This window comes from Heterocephalus glaber, unplaced genomic scaffold (assembly GCF_053883595.1).
Source record: "Heterocephalus glaber isolate CG9 unplaced genomic scaffold, H.glaber_assembly_v1.0 deba00001608, whole genome shotgun sequence".
NCBI classification, from domain to species: Eukaryota; Metazoa; Chordata; class Mammalia; order Rodentia; family Bathyergidae; genus Heterocephalus; species Heterocephalus glaber.
Window position 1 is genome coordinate 39,866,339 of NW_028258379.1, and position 16,647 is coordinate 39,882,985.

Sequence of the window (16,647 nt, forward strand, 5' to 3'; positions counted from 1 at the left end):
CCAGAATATGAAGCCATGATAGAAGCTTTTGAAAGGTGGATTGATAAGATGAAAAGCCGTGAGAATGATTTGGCAGAGGTTATCTAAACTTCCTGTAGGAAAGGCATTTCAAGTTTAAGGCCTGAGTGCTTCAGCGAGGCCACTGCTGATGGAACAGAAAGAAAAGGCAAAAATAAACTGAGATCTTTTAAAGCTGGCGGCAGTAAGGAAGCCTGAGTCTGACCGTGGTTGTGTGGGGAGAGACACCTGGCTAGAGGACTGCTCACTCAGAAATGGTCCTGAAATGTTCAGGTCTAGGCTTACTAAGGGAGAGCGAGGAGAAGGATGGGAGCAGATAACACGATCTCTCAAAACCCCTAAATCTTCCAATGGTCAAGGAATCATCAGCTCAGTAACATTAGGCATCACCTTCAAAGTTCACGTGTTCTCCAAAGAGGTGCCGGGTAAGGACAGAACCTGAATGAAATTATATGATTCAATTCAAACTACTCCTTGAATCTCTAACTCATTCCTAAGAACAACAAAAAACTCAACATTATTATATAATCAATCCTTTTTGGAAATTAATCTAAAAACAATTTTGTTGCCAGTTACTTACCAATCAATAAAAGTGAGCAAAAACCCCAATCCTCAACACGGATTATTTAAAAATCAAACTGAGTGACCTTATCTCGTAAGTAGTATCTATTTTATTTCCACATAAAATGCTTTTCTGGTAGATTTTAAGTACATTAAAGGTTCCAAAAGATTACCATATACATAGAGGGCTGGACGCTTAGCTCAGTGACAGAAGCCTTAGGTTGAGGGGAGAGAGGATTACCACATTGTCAAAACACCAGTGATTTTATTTTACTTATTTTTGGTTTTTTGAGACAGGGTAGTTCAGGCTGGCCATGAATTCAGTCATCCTACAGGTGTCCACCCGACACTCGGTGAACCTGTGATTTTAGACTGAGAAAAGTGTGCATTCTTCTCCTCAAATTTCATCAGTAAGAGGACATGAATGTGAGCTTCCCATGGAAATTTAAAGAAACCTTAAAATCCTGTCATTCCACATCCTAGAAATCTAAAGAACAAAACCCCTTAGGTGTTGTTACGGAGTCTGGGATAAGATTACATGGTTACAATGTAACCTAAGGATATTTTTAATTCATTCAAAATTTCTTTTTATTTTATATATCCTCTTTTTGATTGAAAAAAATAAGAAGCTGTATTTGGTCTCATGCAGCAAGAGCCTTTTACTTCATCAGTTTCAGAACCTACTTTCTGTCTCCCTACCAAGAAGCCGCATAGATCATCTCGGCGTGTTTACCACAGTCTGGAAGTAACAGTCCTGCCCACCGCCTGCCGGCCGCATCACTGATGTCAGCAGCCAACACAGGACAAGAGGCCAGGCAGGAGCAGCGCAGAGACGAGCTGCCCGCCAGCCCACAGCGCTGCACCTTCTTGGACTTGCATCTGAGTTGTCTGTGAAGAGGAACTCACTGCCCAGCACGCACTCTTCCAGGCAGCCCACAGTGTACCCTAAAGTAAGAACGACTCTTCAGCGCCACTTTTATTTATTTAAAGACAGCACAGACACTGATGTTCACCTCAAAGCCCAACTGTCCATGAAGGGGCTTAAGGAGAAAAAGCAAGGCTTGCTTGTTATTCTTTAATGACTTCAGGTGTCCTGTCTCATGCCATGTAGTCAGCGTCAACACAAGTTTCAAAGAGCTAGTTACAATATCTAAGTTATATTAACCTAAATTTTATCATGCAATCCCTTATTTCCCTGTAATCTGGGTCTTATTAAACCCCAAATTTTCTTTTAAAAATATTCCCATGTTGCACATTTTATCCAGAGAAACCAGTAAGTTTCCAATGCGTTTGGAGATGTTTAGCGCAGTCAGGTAAGCCTTATTTAGCAACTCAGTAGCCTCCCCCCACATACTCCCAGACAGCTGCTGGAGGTTACATCTACTGAAGAACACCTAAGAAAAACCACACTGGGGGAATGAACCAGAGGCCTGAGAAGATTAGTTCTACTCAGTAAGAGAAAGGACATGGCAAAAGATGATGTCGGGGAAGGGGAATTGGGAAGCCTCTACCCCATGATGCCTGTCTACACCCCTTGGCCTGCTTTCTGGTCAGCAGGCTACAAAGGGGCCATGGCAGAGGTGCGTTGTGGCCCATCCTGTCCCGTGGCCACAGGCTGGGATTTCAAATGTCAGCTCCGTTCAAATATGACACTAGCTGATATAGTTAGGCTCTTCACACATGCAAAAGCATCTTTCTATAACAAAGATGAAAGATACCATATTTATCTCATTGGGCTATTTATGTTTATTTCTATTTACTAATGGAAATTTTAAAGCGGTTCATATGCTCTGCTTCTAAATGGTATCAAATTTACATTTTAAAAAATAGCTCAAAGAAATACACATCCAAAACAGGATATTTCCAACTTTTAATTAAGGTCCAGAATTTCATAGAGGAAACTAACCAAACTATAAACATAATCAAAGGAAAATTAAAGACAAAACCCTACAATGAAAGCTGAGATGATTCATCCCATGTAACCACTTGCAGCAATAAGAAAGTAAGAGTCAGATATAATCTTCTTTTAAAACTGAAAAACTCCATGACTTATATTTCCAAACTGCTTTAAAAATTCCCAGTAAATCTCAAAATTTGGGCAGAATCAAGCTGTTTTTCTTTTCAAAATTTCAAGAATTCTACATAATCATCACTAGATACCTAGGAAGATTTAGAAAGTGGGTAGAGGTTGGCTCTCTGCATGACAGGAAGCAATAGTTCAGAGGTCTCAAACATCAGCTTGGTGAACCCACAAACTCAACAATCCACAGGCTGAAGCCTGGATGTGTTTCCAGGAGTCATGCCACATGGAAAGTAGGATAAAAAATAATGTGCTATAAAGTTTTATTAGACCATTTCTTGCTTCCCATCAAAATAAGTAGGCAATTACAAGCAACACTGAACATTCATCGTACCTAATAACACACCACTTTGGTGTTACAATAGTGGATATATTAACATACGGGAAAGTAAGGAGCAAAATATGTGACTAATCCATTAAAATGCCACTGTATATTTAAGCCCACTCTACTCTGTAAAATTTACACTTCTGTGCAAACTGAGTTCTTAACAGAATGTAATTATTAGTAACCACAATTTCCAAGAGCCAATTTTGAAAGTATGTCTATATTATGCACACAGCTTGTTTACATTTGGAGAGGTCTGACTTCACCTGCTGAGAACTTCCTCCAGAATCCGGGAGCCTACAGAAACCGGGTGATGCCTGTGCCCAGCCTCCTGGCCAGCTGGACCGTGCCTCCACAGTTTAACCAATCTTCCCTCTGCTTCCTCCTCTGGCACACACATCTCACCTACTGTGCATACAACTGAGTGTGACTGAGGGCCTCTCTGAATTTCAAGACCCAGTGCTCAGAATGGAATGGCAAAGACAATACTTGCTAAGACAACTCAGATCATACATGCATCCAACACCTCCCTTTCAAAGCAACTGTGAAGTCAGTTCATCATGCAGGAGGAAATCACTGACAAAACCCGGAAAGGCAGTACTCTCACTTTACCTTCCCTTACAGTAAGTAGTTCCTTGGTCTCTTGTGGGACCAAGAATGGTGGTCCCATGAAGCAAAGCACACAGGCTGTCTCTCACAAGCACAGAATAACATCTCACTGAGGAGCAACATGCAGAAGCCCTTTAAATACTGCAACTTAAGTTTTAGTGTGTAAGCAAAATTCCAAATTCCAGTTACTATGTGCAGAGTAGACCTGAATATGGAACACATGTATTTGTCTCATGTAAATATCAGCTTTATCAGCCCCAAAGATTACAAGTTCCCAATGACGCACAAGACCCAAGGAAGATTTTCACAGGCTTTGGCCTAAACCTACGCCTTGCCTTGCTTCCTCCTACCACTCGTTGGTGAGGGATCCGAGGGTATTGAGACCGTCTTGGGAATCCTAGTATCACTACATGGCTTAATCCAATTTTAGTCCTAATAAAGTATAACACATTAGCTGATCAGTGATTACAGAATTATAGATCCCTGAATGAACTAAAAGAGAGCATGCAAAAATCACAAGAAAAAAAGTTTCTAAGTGACAGTCCCAGTTACTGTCCAAAGCAACAAGGGTGTGGCACAATTATAATGAAGAACAAAATTATCAACTTTCTCTTGGATGGCATATGTAAAACCAAGGCTTGTAACCTCAAAATTCCCTTGGAGGTGCCAGAGGAAAGGGGGTATCCAGGGCCTGGACACCGAGGGTATATGGTCAGGCTGTCACCGGGCAGGGGCCGTCAGGGCTGGACTCCCAGGGGATGAGCACAGGGAGGGACCCACGGGGCTCCGGCAGCCGCAAAAGGCACACGCGGCTGGGGTCGAGGAGAGGCCTTCGGGACCCCAAGGGCGAGGGGCGAGGCGGCGGCGGGGCGGATGTCCCGGGAGCGCTGCAGGAAATGATCTCCACATTCGAGGGTGGGTCTAGGAAGCGGCCGGGGCGACGGCCTGGCGGGGTAAAGGGGACGGAGGATGTGGCTCCGGGCACAGGATGACGGGGCGGGGCCGAGGGCGCGGAGGGTCACTCACCCCACTCGAGGAACTCGGCCACATACTTGTCGCGGCGCAGCGCCGACTGGCTGCACTCGGTGTAGAGGCACACGAGCACGTCGAGCAGCGTCTCCACACTCAGGGCGCTCTCGTTGCGCCACGGCCCGTCCAGGAGCAGCTGCTCCAGCTTCTTGAGCCGCACCTTGGCAGACATGGTGCCGCGCTCCTCGCCCGCCTCGCGCCGGCCCCTGCGCGCCGCCTGGCCGTCAGCGCCAGCCCTAGGGCACCCGGGCGCCGCGAGCCCCGGCAGTCCGCGTCGTCGCGCCCTGGCCTAGGCCGACATCTTGGGCTCCGTCCCGGCGGCACGGAGTCTGGAGCGCCGGGCCCCGCGGGTCCATGGGCCGCTCTCCTCCCCTCAGCGTCGCCGCCTCACCTCCCCGCCCTCCGCCGCGCAGCCGCGCCCTCCCACGAGCCGGAGCACCGCGGAGCCGAGCGCTGCGCAAGCCCGGCCGGCGCCCGAGCCCCGACCCCAGCCCAGCCGGCCGTCCAGCCCACGGCCCGCAGCCAACCAGGGCGCGGCCAGCGCGGCGCAGCCAACCACCGCCGGGCCGGCCGCCGCCGCGCTGACCTCAGCGCGCCGCCCCGCCCTCGGCCGCAGCCTGCCGTCAGATCGGACCTCGCGGCTCGCCGTAGGAGACGGGCCGGGGGCGGGGCGGCGAGTGCGCTGCCGAGATTGCGGGCCGGCGCTTGCGCAAAGACGCCTGGGCGGGTCGTGAGGGCGTCCTGCGCTTGCGCGCGTCCAGGGTCCGAGCGGCGCCGGGCACGGTGCGCGGGCCGGCGAAGTATGTGTACGGGTCCGAGCGGGGATCGGGAGAGCGGCCGTGGAAGAACCGGGCCCCGCGGAACTGAGGCCGGAGAGGCGCGGCCCTGCCCTGTGGTGTCCGTCTCAGAGCCAATCCCCAGACTCATGGCTTCGGTTGACCTGTTAGGAAACAGACACTGATTTCTAGGCTGGGTTTGCCTGGCAAGGCACCGTATTTACTGAGGTTATAGGTTTGCTCGGGGTTCGGATGGCAGAAGGAGGTGGGTGGAGGACACTTCACACACAAGAAAGCTCCAGTTTGGGAGAGGACGGCTGGGCCAGGCTGGGAAGCCTCACCGGGCTGGGGCTTGTGGTGCAGCAGGGAGGGACAAGGAGAGGCTTGGGAGCCGGAAGCTAAGGGACCCTGTGGCCGACGACCTCCTGAGACGCCTGTGGCGCCGCTGCTACCGGGAAGGGTCCGGGGAGCCTGTGGGCTGCTAGGGGGTGTGCTGTCTCCTTAAGTTGCACAGGTGAGGGCCGGGGATGTGGCTCAGTGGCACCGCGCCCGCCTCACAAACTCAAGGTCCAGAGTTCGATCCCGGTACCCGGGGCGGGGGGGGGGGGGAGCATAGGTGTGCATATCAGTAAACCTCCAAACTGTCCTTCTAATATCAGTGCATCTCACTGTGTGTGTGTGTATCTAGATGGATAGATAGGTTTGGGGAGAGGTCGAGACAGGATCTCACTTTGTAGTCCAGGCTGGCCTGGAACTTGCTATCCTCCTAGCTCAGCTGAGATTACAGGTGTGCACCACTGTGCCCAGTTTATAAAGTTATAAGCTTAATGGGCTGTAATTTTAGTTTTTAAAATCCAGGCAGAAACAATCCAGTACTGGAGGTCAGGGCGGTGGTTACCTTTGGAGGATGTGAGTTGGAAGGGAGGACTCTGGAAGGGTAGGAACCCTGTTCCTACCGTCCTGTTGTGGGCTAGACATACATAAGTTAACCAGCCTGTAAATATTTGTTTACTATATATGTGTAATACTGCAGTATTGGGGGGGGGCGGAGCAGATCAGCTGGCCCAAGACCAAAGCTTCCCACTAGTTTCAGGATAAAGACCACATTCTTTATCTCATCCTTTAGGATGACCATACTACTGAAAAAGTCTGGGCTCCCTGATTCATCTTTATCCCACTGTTGAATGTCCTTTATTCCCATTAGCGTCCCCATGGGACAGTGTTCTCTTACCTTGCGGGCTCTGTCTGGCCCTCCAGCCTGTTCTACCCCCATCCCTTCAGTCTGAGTCCAGCCTCACTGGCCTCCTTGCTACTCAACTGTTTCTGATACCTCCTGCTTCAGGGCCTTTGCACTTGTCAGTCCTTCTTCCACTTTGGGTGCCTATCCCATGCTGCCTCTCCCCAAAACTCCTTCCACATGCACCTCAGTGAGCCTTAACCAACTTCCTAGGACAGGTCAGACCCTATAGGTTTTCTTCTTGGCACAGACAGTGGGTCTGTGTGAGGCTTGCTCACTGGCCTAGGACTAAAAAACATGTCTGTGCCTAAGTTTCCCCAGGTAGAAAAGAGTAAGACTTACCTGAGCACTTAACACAGTACTTGGCTAATGATAAATGCTCCCACACTGAGGCCTACTATCATGCATTAGGGTTATTTCAAATAGCAGGGAACTGTGCATAGCTGATGGGTGGAGTAGCCTTGTGTTCTGGTTCTTGGCCCCAGACCAAGTAACTCCAGCTGGATATGTGCTCAGGCAACCATGAAATCCTCCTGTACCCTTAAATTCCCATTTGAAATTGGGTGCATTGGCACACATATGTAATCCCAGCACTGGAGAAGGAGGCTGAGACAGAAGGACTCCAAGCTTGAGTCCCACCTAGGCAACTTAGTGAGAAGATGTCTCAAAAAATATAAAGGGGCAGGGGGTGTAGAGTGCCCCTGGATTTGATCACACCAAATATATACATTCATTCACTCCTATTGGGTGACACCAACCCCAGACTAGGCTGGTCTGTTTCCCAGAACTCCCAAAAGTACGTAATGTATGGTTCCTTCAAGCCACAAAGACTCAGCTCTGAAATTAGATTATCCTGATCCATGGAGCTAAACCTCTGAACTTAATTTGACTTTAACTTTTCATTGTGGGTCCCTTAGGGCTGGAGGGGAGCAAAGGGAGGAGGGCACTAGGGTCAGCACCTTCTGTTTCTCCCCAGCCTCCCAGTTAGCTTGACCGGGAGCTGCTGCCTGGGAGAAGGAGGTGTTGGGAAGGGCTGTGGTGCCAGCCCTGGGCTGACAGGATAAAGCTGACCCTTCAGTGACATTGGAGGACTCCTCAGCACCTCACTGCCACCGCTATCCTGGGCCCTGTTACCCCAAGCATGTGTGTCACTTTTCAGTTAACTGGTGGCTGTAAAGGGACTATCAGGACCCAAGTGACCTGTTGGTCTCCTCTGAGAAGTCCTGTGGGGGCCACTGCCACTCAGGCGAAGGAAACAGCACTCTAAATCCTCCCCCTCTGCTCAGCTTTCTTCTTTTTTTTTCTATGTAGCTCAGGCTGCCTTGAACTTACTATATAGCTCAGGCTGGCCTCAGACTCTGCCAGTTCTGCCTCAGTCTCCCAAGTGCTGGCATTACCAGCATGTGCCCCCACTCCTGGCACTCAAAATGAAATTTTTAAAAGGTCTGGGGATGCAGTTCAGTGATAGAGCACTTGTCTTTGGTCAAGGTTCTGAGTTCAATTCCCACTACCGCCAAAAAAAGGTGTAGATTATTGTAGGAGACGAAATACCCAGCATCCAAAAAGGTAAGGTCATAGTGTCTGGCATCCAAAGATTGCTGGACTTTCAAACAATTAAAACAATCAGTTGGGCCTGGTGGCACACACCTGTTATCTAGAACTCTGGGAACTGAGACAGGAGGATCAGGAGTTCAAGCCCAGCTTAGTCAATTTAGCAAGACTCTGTCTCACAACAAAACAAAATTGGCTGGGTAGATAGACTAGTATACAGGCCCTCTGTTCAACCCCCAGTACTTGGGGGGGGGGGGCTGGAACCACAACTCAGAATAATCAGAGCTAACCTAGAATTTACACGTTAGAATTAGAAAAAGAACATTAAAACAGTATTAACTATCCTATTTGTTCAAGAGTCGACAGAATCTGAAAATCATTCTAAAAGCTAATGGAACATGTAGAGATGAAAACCACAATTTCAGAGATGGAAACTATACTGTATGGGATTAATGGACCATTAGACATTACTTAAGAAAAGATTGAAGTTGAAGGCCTAGAAATTGAATTTACCAAAAATAACAGGGAGAAAAATAATGCAAAAAATGAGCTTTTCAGTCAGGTGCTGAGTGGCCCTTGGACTCCTCTCCGTGGTTCTTTGGATTATTATCGAAGACATGGAGGCCCAGAGGGAATGGACCCTGACGGTGTCGTCAGGAGGAGCTGGGATGAGATTGTTGATGTCTTTGATGATCTGAGTTTAAAGGAGTCTCTTCTTTGGGGCATCTATGCTTGCGGTTTTGAGAAGCCTTCTGCTATTCAGCAAAAGCTATTATTCCTGTATCAAAGATCCGAAAGGTAATTCTGGCACTTGGAGACTATATGGGAGCATCTTGTCCTGCTTGCACTGGTGGAACAAATGTTCAAAATGAAATGCAAAACCTGCAGGCTGAAGCACCACATATTGGTACACCAGGGAGAGTGTTTGATATGTTAAACAGAAGACATCTATCTCCAGAATAGATCAAAATGTTTGTTTTGGATCAAGCAGATGAAATGTTGAGCCAGGAGTTTAAGGAGCAAGTTATGAGATTTTCCAAAAGCTAAATACAAGTATTCAGATTGTGTTTCTCTTGCAGTGCCAACTGATGTGTTGGAAGTGACAAAAAAATTCATGAGAGATCCAATTTGAATTCTGGTGAGGAAAGAAGAATTGACCCTTGAAGGAATCAGTTTTATATTAATGTTGAGTGAGGAATGGAAGTTGGATACGCTTTGTGATTTGTATGAGACACTCACCATTACACGGGCTGTTATTTTTCTCAATACAAGGCGCAAGGTGGACTGGCTCACTGAGAAAATGCATGAGAGAAACTTCGCAGTCTGCTCTGCATGGTGATGTGGATCAGAGGGAGAGATGCTATCATGAGGGAATTTGATCAGCGTCAAGTTGTATTCTGATCACTGCTGACTTGCTGGCTCATGGGATTGATGTGCAACAAGTGTCTTTGGTTATAAACTATGATCTATGATAGTTTTGAAAACTATCCTCACAGGAGTCGAGAGCAGCAGTTGAGATGGTGCTCAGGAGCCGCGTTGACATAATTTAGGACATGGAGTCATAAGGGAAACGGCAGACTGAATAAAGAGCGAGTCGAATTGGCAGAGGGGATGGATTTGGGAGGAAAGGTGTGGCTATAAACTCTGCTACTGAGGAAGACAAGCGGATTCTTCATGACATTGAGACTTTCTGCAATACTGCAGTGGAGGAAATGGCAATGGATGACTGACCTCGTTTAATTCCTGGGATGAGATCGTTTTGATGCTGTGCTCGCTGTTGCTGAATAGGTGATCACCAATGTGCATTGTGCTTCTTTGGGAATTTCTGAATCTTGTCTCACTACTCATAACAGATCAGAAATACAAGTTTTTTTTGTTTTTGTTTTTGTACCGAGGATCGAACTCGGGACCTTCCACTTGCAAGGCAGGAAGCGGAACCACTAAGCTAAATCCCTGGCCCCAGAAATACAGGTTTTGATAGCAAAGCAATATTAGTCATGAGCTCTTGTGAGGAAAGTCATTGGCTTTATCCTCTTTAGAATTAGACTGTTTGGGTGGGTATGAAAGATGGGGTCTGTAAAATCTTTCTTAGAAAATTTGTTTTCTAGTTCTGTAGAAATGGTTGTATTATGGGCTGGGGATTTAGCTCAGTGGTTCCGCAGCCTGCCTTAAAAGCACAAGGACCCTATTTCGATCCCTGGCACCAAAAAAAAAAAAAAAAGAAAGAAAAGAAACGGTTGTATTAGATGTTCTCTATAATTTAATACTTGCAAACTAAAAGATATAAATGCTGTAAAAAATCAGACAATTATGTTAAACTAGCATGTCTGCCTTTATTGTGTTTGTCTTTAGCTTGAATAGAAAGGCCTTTAAAATTGATTTTTTTTTGTACCGGGAATCGAACTCAGGACCTTGTACTTGCAAGGCAGGCAGCAGAACCACTGAGCTAAATCCCGGGTCTCTAAAATTGATTTTTTAGAGAAAGCACTTGAATACATTTTGTTTGGTATTGTATTTATTCAATAAAGTATTTAGTGCTAAACCCCAGCAAGAAATCATATCCTAGGTAAGGTTAAACCCCCAGTAGAATTGCCATATTGAACATGTCTTAATGAAGTTTCAATGTTGAATAAATTGTGTATTCATTTTTTAAAAAAATGAACAGTGCATCAGTGAACTGTGGGACAATTTCAAGTGGCCTTATTATAGATAGGTAAGTTAATTAGATATCTTGTAGGCATTTAGACGGGGCCTCCCTTAAGCCGCCAGCCCTCCAGTAGCCAACACAGCTAGGAGCCAACATGGAGAACAGTTGAAGCACACTCACTGGTTAGCACTGTAAAAAAGAAGAGGCACTACTTCCCCTAGAGATAGATAGCAGTGATTGATATTCTAAATGGGAAATTCCTTGTGTGTGACTTGTCTTCCCATTTGATCTCCATTTAATCAATATTACCTGAGTGAGTGTACTTGTAATCTTATTGGTTGGTCATGGTTTTGTCCCACCTCATGCCCACCTTGTAAATTTTCTTTGGGTCTTGTACCACTTTGTACCTGCCTCACCACATGGCTTTGCTGTATAAAACATCTTTGAAAAGTGGGGTGAGCAGGCAACCCACTTCCAGGTCCCCATTCTGACTCTCTTAGGCAGAAGCTTTCTTCCTCCCAATAAATTTTTCCTACTCTTCAAATCAAACAAGGTTTTTTTTTTTGGTACCGGGGATTGAACTCGGGTTCTTACGCTTGCACAGCAGGTGGCAAAACCACTGAGCTAAATCCCCAGCCCAAATTTTTCCTACTCTTAACCTCCATTGTTCCTAGAATTTATTCTTCAATTTTATTTTATTTATTTATTTATTTTTCATTCTTCGATTTTAGAGAACACGAACTGGCGTTTCGGATATCTAGTAGGTTTGGGAGTTACATCTCTCCCCCCTGTATCAACATGATAAATGAATAATTGGGTTCCTGACAGAGAAAAGCAAGAAAAGAGATATCTGAAGAAATAATGACTGAAAATTTTCCAAACAATGAAAATTACAAACCCACAAATTAAGATGTTCAATGGGCCAGGCATGAGGTCCCACACCTGTAATCCCAGCACTCGGGAGGCTGAGGCAGGAGGATGGCTGCAAGTTTGAGGCTACATAATGAGTTCAAGGCCAACCTGAACTACATGATGAGACCCTGTCTTGAAAAAAAACACAGCATCTTTAAAGTGTCAAAAGAAAGGAAAATGCTGACCTAAAACTCAATGCCCAGCAAAAACATTTTTCAAAAAATGTAAATTAAAAAAGACATGTTAAAGGCCAGGGATTTAGCTCAGTGGTTTCGCCACCTGCTGTGAAAGCGTAAGGACCCAAGTTTGATCCCCAGTACCAGAAAAAGAAAACATTTAAATAGCAATGGTAAAATGGGCATCTTCTCATTCATGCCACGAGATATGCCTTCATTAGGGTGTGCTCCTTCCGACTGGTGAGCAACCCAAATGTCAGGGAGGCGGATGCAAGCCAGGCAGAAGGACCGTCGTCCAAATTCACAGCATACATCTGCAGGCAGCTCTAGTTTCTGGTGTAGTTCGATTCCAGCAATGTAACAACTCACTGAGCACAGTGTACAGAGCAGCAAGGAGGTGGAGAATGCCATGGCAAGGGTGGGGATACGAGCTTCAGCAGATAAAAGCACAAAATTGATTAAAGCCCCAAAACACAAAATCCCTGGCCCAAATATTTTAAAATATTCATAATTTCTCTTGCCTCCCAACTGTTTTTAATTTTATTTTTATTTTTTATGGATATATTATTTTATCCTGAAAATCCATTTTATTTATACACCCTAGTAAATGCACACTTAATAACACTAAAATTTATGTGGTTTACTCTGAGTGATTTTATCTTTCAAACAAACCAGCATCAAAGTCTACCCCCCCACACACACTGGGGATCAAACTCAGGACCTTGCATTTGCCAGGCAGGCATGGTGCCACTGAGCTATACCCCTGGCCCTCACATCAAAGTCTAGACAGAAAGAAATGGATAGAGAGTTGACATACATTTGTGAAAGAAAACTGCAAGTGAAAAATTGACCCCTGCTGATGTCTGTTTTAGGCTTTCTGGTAAAAGTAAAGAAACTCCATCTGTTGAACTAGAAACAAGTTTCTTTGGGAAACCTCTTATCAGTGTCAAAACATCACATTTACTTTTTTTTTTTTGTAGCCAGTCAGTGGTATTAGTGCTACTCTCAAAGACTTAAGCTTTATAAAATTGGGAAACTATGATCTTTTCCCTGAAACTGCGGCACATTGCTTCATCTGAGGTGAAATATGGCAGCTGTTTGTATCTACGGGTGTGTCTCTACAAGAAAAGGAGTGAAAAAAATGCAGTGATTTCTTAAAATTTTAATGTTGTAATTGCAAAAGTTCCAATTCAGCCAGATAAGTGAATTAGTCTTATTTTTTATATTACTTTAAAAACTCATAAGAATTTTCAGCACCAGCAAACCATTTTGAATTTTTGCTCTTCACACACCAAATTTCTTTGAAGAGTGCTTTCTTTTTAAGGATCACAGAGTAAAATTGCCCAACAGTTTTCTGTTTATTCCACTTAAGTTTCACAAAGACAGTTCCACCGTAATGACCCTGCAGAGCTGGGAATACTACCACAAGACCTAAGCTGTGGCTGTCCATTAACTCCAGCTGCGGTCTTTATTCTCGCAGTGAAGTAATGTGACTTTGCTCGCCTAACTCCCTTTCCTGGTGGATCAACATTATATTAAACATTCTCTAATTCAGTCATCTTTATTAATATCTATAAATACTGACATTTAAAAAATCTTATTTATTATTCCATACTGTAGCACTTGACAGGTTTGGGGTTTTTTTTGATACCGGGGATCAAACTCGGGTCCTTGCGCTTGCGCAGCAGGCAGCGAAACCACTGAGCTAAATCCCCAGCCCAAAATACTATTACTTTTGAAAACCTGTCAAGAGGGCTGGGGATTTAGCTCAGTGGTTTCGCTGCCTGCTGCGCAAGCGCAAGGACCCGAGTTTGATCCCCGGTACCAAAAAAATAAAAATAAATAAATAAAAGTAGCAGTATTTTCTGACCATATCCTAAATTCCTACGTCTTTTTTTTATAAAAATAAAAATGAGAAAGGAAAAAAAGATGCACAATATTTGACAGTCATCTTTAGATTTTCTAGGTTACATTTTCTACCTTGAGTGGGCCTTTCTAGTTCATTTATTGGATGTCCTCCTCTAAGGGCACCAACTTTGGGTGGAACCCAGAAAAAAACAGGTGTGTCTTCTTCAAGTCTAGGCTTTGGTGGACCCTGCCATGCCCCTTGAACCTCATAACCCAGATTTTATGCGTTCAAAAACGTGAGAAACAGACAGGGATGCTGTGGGGCATGAGGTCTGGGAAGAGAACTGCAGAGTATGTCCTCAGGCTTTTGGAGTCTGTGCCTTCTTCCACCAATGATTCTATTCTTAAAGGCAGCTACTGGCTTGCTACTGGGTCTTAGTAGAAGCTGAATGCCTGGCCATGGATACCATGAAACTATGCAACCCAAGCTATCTGTCCTTTAAAAAAGAGATCTGATCCATTGTATCTTGAGAGCAGATAAGAGCAACAGCATTCCACTGGAAAATGAGGCTGGGCCCAAACATATACGGAAGGAACCAGTCAGCACCATGAGCGGATCGCTTAGACTCCCCAGGTATTTCCTCTTGACTATTCTGCTAACTTCTTATCCACAGCTGTGCACTCATGTGTAGTCAATTGAGGGTGAAAAATGTGGGCCTGCCATTGAGACTGGTCTGCACAGGGACAGGGATGTAGCTCAGCGGCACCATGCCTGCCTCACAAGTGCTAGGTCCTGAGTTCAGTCCCCGGTACCAAAAAAAAAAAGGAAAAAGAGATTGGTCTGCACAGCCAGGTGTGGCAGCACATGCCTGCAGTCCTGGCACTGAGGGAAGCTGATGCAGGAGGATTGCAAATTTGAGCCCAGACTGGGCAACTTAGTGATTTAGTGACTCGGTCACCAGACCAAAAAAAAAGGACTGGGATGTAGCTCAGTGCAAAGGCTCTGGTTTCAATCCTGCGTAACACCAAAATAAATAAATAAATATCCACATGGGGTGCTAGCTGCAGCCAGAGGCGAATGGCCACTGCTAAACAGACACAGGAGAGGCCCTGAAAGGGTTGAAGAGAAATCCTCCCAGAGAGCAAAACTTCTGTGTTGCTTCACATGGGTTGACCAGCTAATCAGAGACTTGGAAAATTACATACGAGAAAGGGGAGCAAATGCACTTCTCAGAATGGGCACCGCCTGCCTGTCCATGCTCACCAGGTGGCATTTACTGTGGGGAAGGCTTCAGTACTCAGGGTGACCAGATGACTCCTCGTCCCATTCCTCCCTCGCCAGTGTTTGTTCGAAGGGCCCATGTGTGAGTGGCTAAGGAGGCCAGGATGGAAGCTGCACAGAGCTAGCAGTGCAGACTTCCCTCACCCAAGCCAGCTTGGCTTCCTTATGACTGAGAGCCAATCTGCAGGCCGTTCCCCACGGCCATCCCCAGAGGCACCAGGCCAGTGACATTTGGCCCTGCAGCACAGGTTCTTGTATTTCAGGCAGGACTTGCCTTTCCAGCCACATCACTTGGACCAGAACCACAAGCAGCCTTGGAGAATGCTTTGCTTTATCTGTTACCACAGTAACTCCAGCAACATCACCTTGGGCCACAGGACTCATTTTGCAGACAAGGAAGTATGGCAGAGTTTGTGCCCGTGAAAGTATATGACTTTCCGTGTCTCCCCTCCTGGAACCAGCTGGCTTGGGGGCAGAGTGGGGTGGTCTACGGAGGAGTCCTCATCCTGGATGAGAGCCAGGGCCCCAAGGGGCAGAAGAGCCGCCTGCAGGAGCCCAGCGCATGGTCCAGGAGCCAAGGGGTGGAAGTAGGGGCTCCTGTTCACAGCAAAGAGTGCATGGGCACCGTGCCTTCCTTCCCAGGACTCTAGGCCAGTGTTCAAGGGATGCTTTCCTCAGGAAGCACAGTTGTCACTCTGCTGGGCCCTGCTCCTAGCAGCTCTGGAGGTCCCTCCTGCCACTGAGCCTCAGGCAGCGAAGGGGCCCTCGCCTGGCCCACACACTTGGCTCTGATCATCAGGGGAGCAAATGGTTGTGTGCCATGGGGCAGGCTGGAACTGGGGCTTCACGGTGGCACTTCTTACCATGCCTCATAATAGCTGCGTCTTCTCAAAGAGGAGATGACTCGGATCAGGAAAGAACAGGAGTTCGGGTCTTCCCATCAGGGCTTAAATTACAAAGTGCTGCTGAGGAGGCCGCACAGGGGACGGGACATGGCGGAGAGTGAGGAGAGTGCTGTGGCAGTGCCGTGCCTCCATGGAGGGGCCCTTTCTGCCTTACACACAAGGACTGGCTGGGGACACCGTGCCCCGGGCCTGAGATATGCACAGCCCAGCTGTCCTGTGACCTCGAGAGAGGCTGGGGATGCTGTGTGCCCTTGGGGCAAGGACGCGGTGTCCCCCGTAGATCGAGGTGAAGGCTGAAGGCTGCCAGGAGTGCGTGGGTGGCCTTTCCCCTGCCCTTCTCTGTCCCCCACGTGGGCCATCCCCGAAGCCTCCTGCACTCTAACTCCTGGGATGCTGTGGCGTGTGGTGGGAGCTGGGTGACAGTGACAGCACAGCTCCTCTGTCAGGCACTGGCCACTGCTCCCTCCAGCCACCCGCACAGGACCCAGAGGCCGCAGCAGCCAGCCCAGTCCCGACTGCCAGGACCTGCCCAGTGGAAAGGGGGCACATGCCTGTCTCCTCAGGTCCCCCGCCCTGGGGCCCTGCTGGGACCCTGCCTGACACGGTCCTGTATGCAGTAGTGCTCATTACAGTGCGACTTCTCACTGTAGGCCAGGCTGCTGCCACATCCCATAATCCCAGCGCTCTGGGA

The 16,647-nt window shown here is 47.1% G+C and overlaps 1 protein-coding gene and 1 pseudogene across 1 annotated transcript in view; one reads left to right on the forward strand and one right to left on the reverse strand.

Moving 5' to 3' along the window:
• Positions 1–5,098, reverse strand: part of Cdc42bpb (CDC42 binding protein kinase beta) — a 94,103-nt gene extending 89,005 nt beyond the window's left edge. The window contains exon 1 of the mRNA XM_004836907.4: positions 4,620–5,098. Coding sequence (XP_004836964.2) covers positions 4,620–4,794 — 175 coding nt within the window. The 5' untranslated portion in view covers positions 4,795–5,098. The remainder of the gene's footprint in view (positions 1–4,619) is intronic.
• A 552-nt stretch (positions 5,099–5,650) lies between these two features.
• LOC101717122 (eukaryotic initiation factor 4A-II pseudogene) lies at positions 5,651–11,490 on the forward strand (annotated as a pseudogene).
• The last annotated feature ends 5,157 nt before the right edge of the window (positions 11,491–16,647 follow it).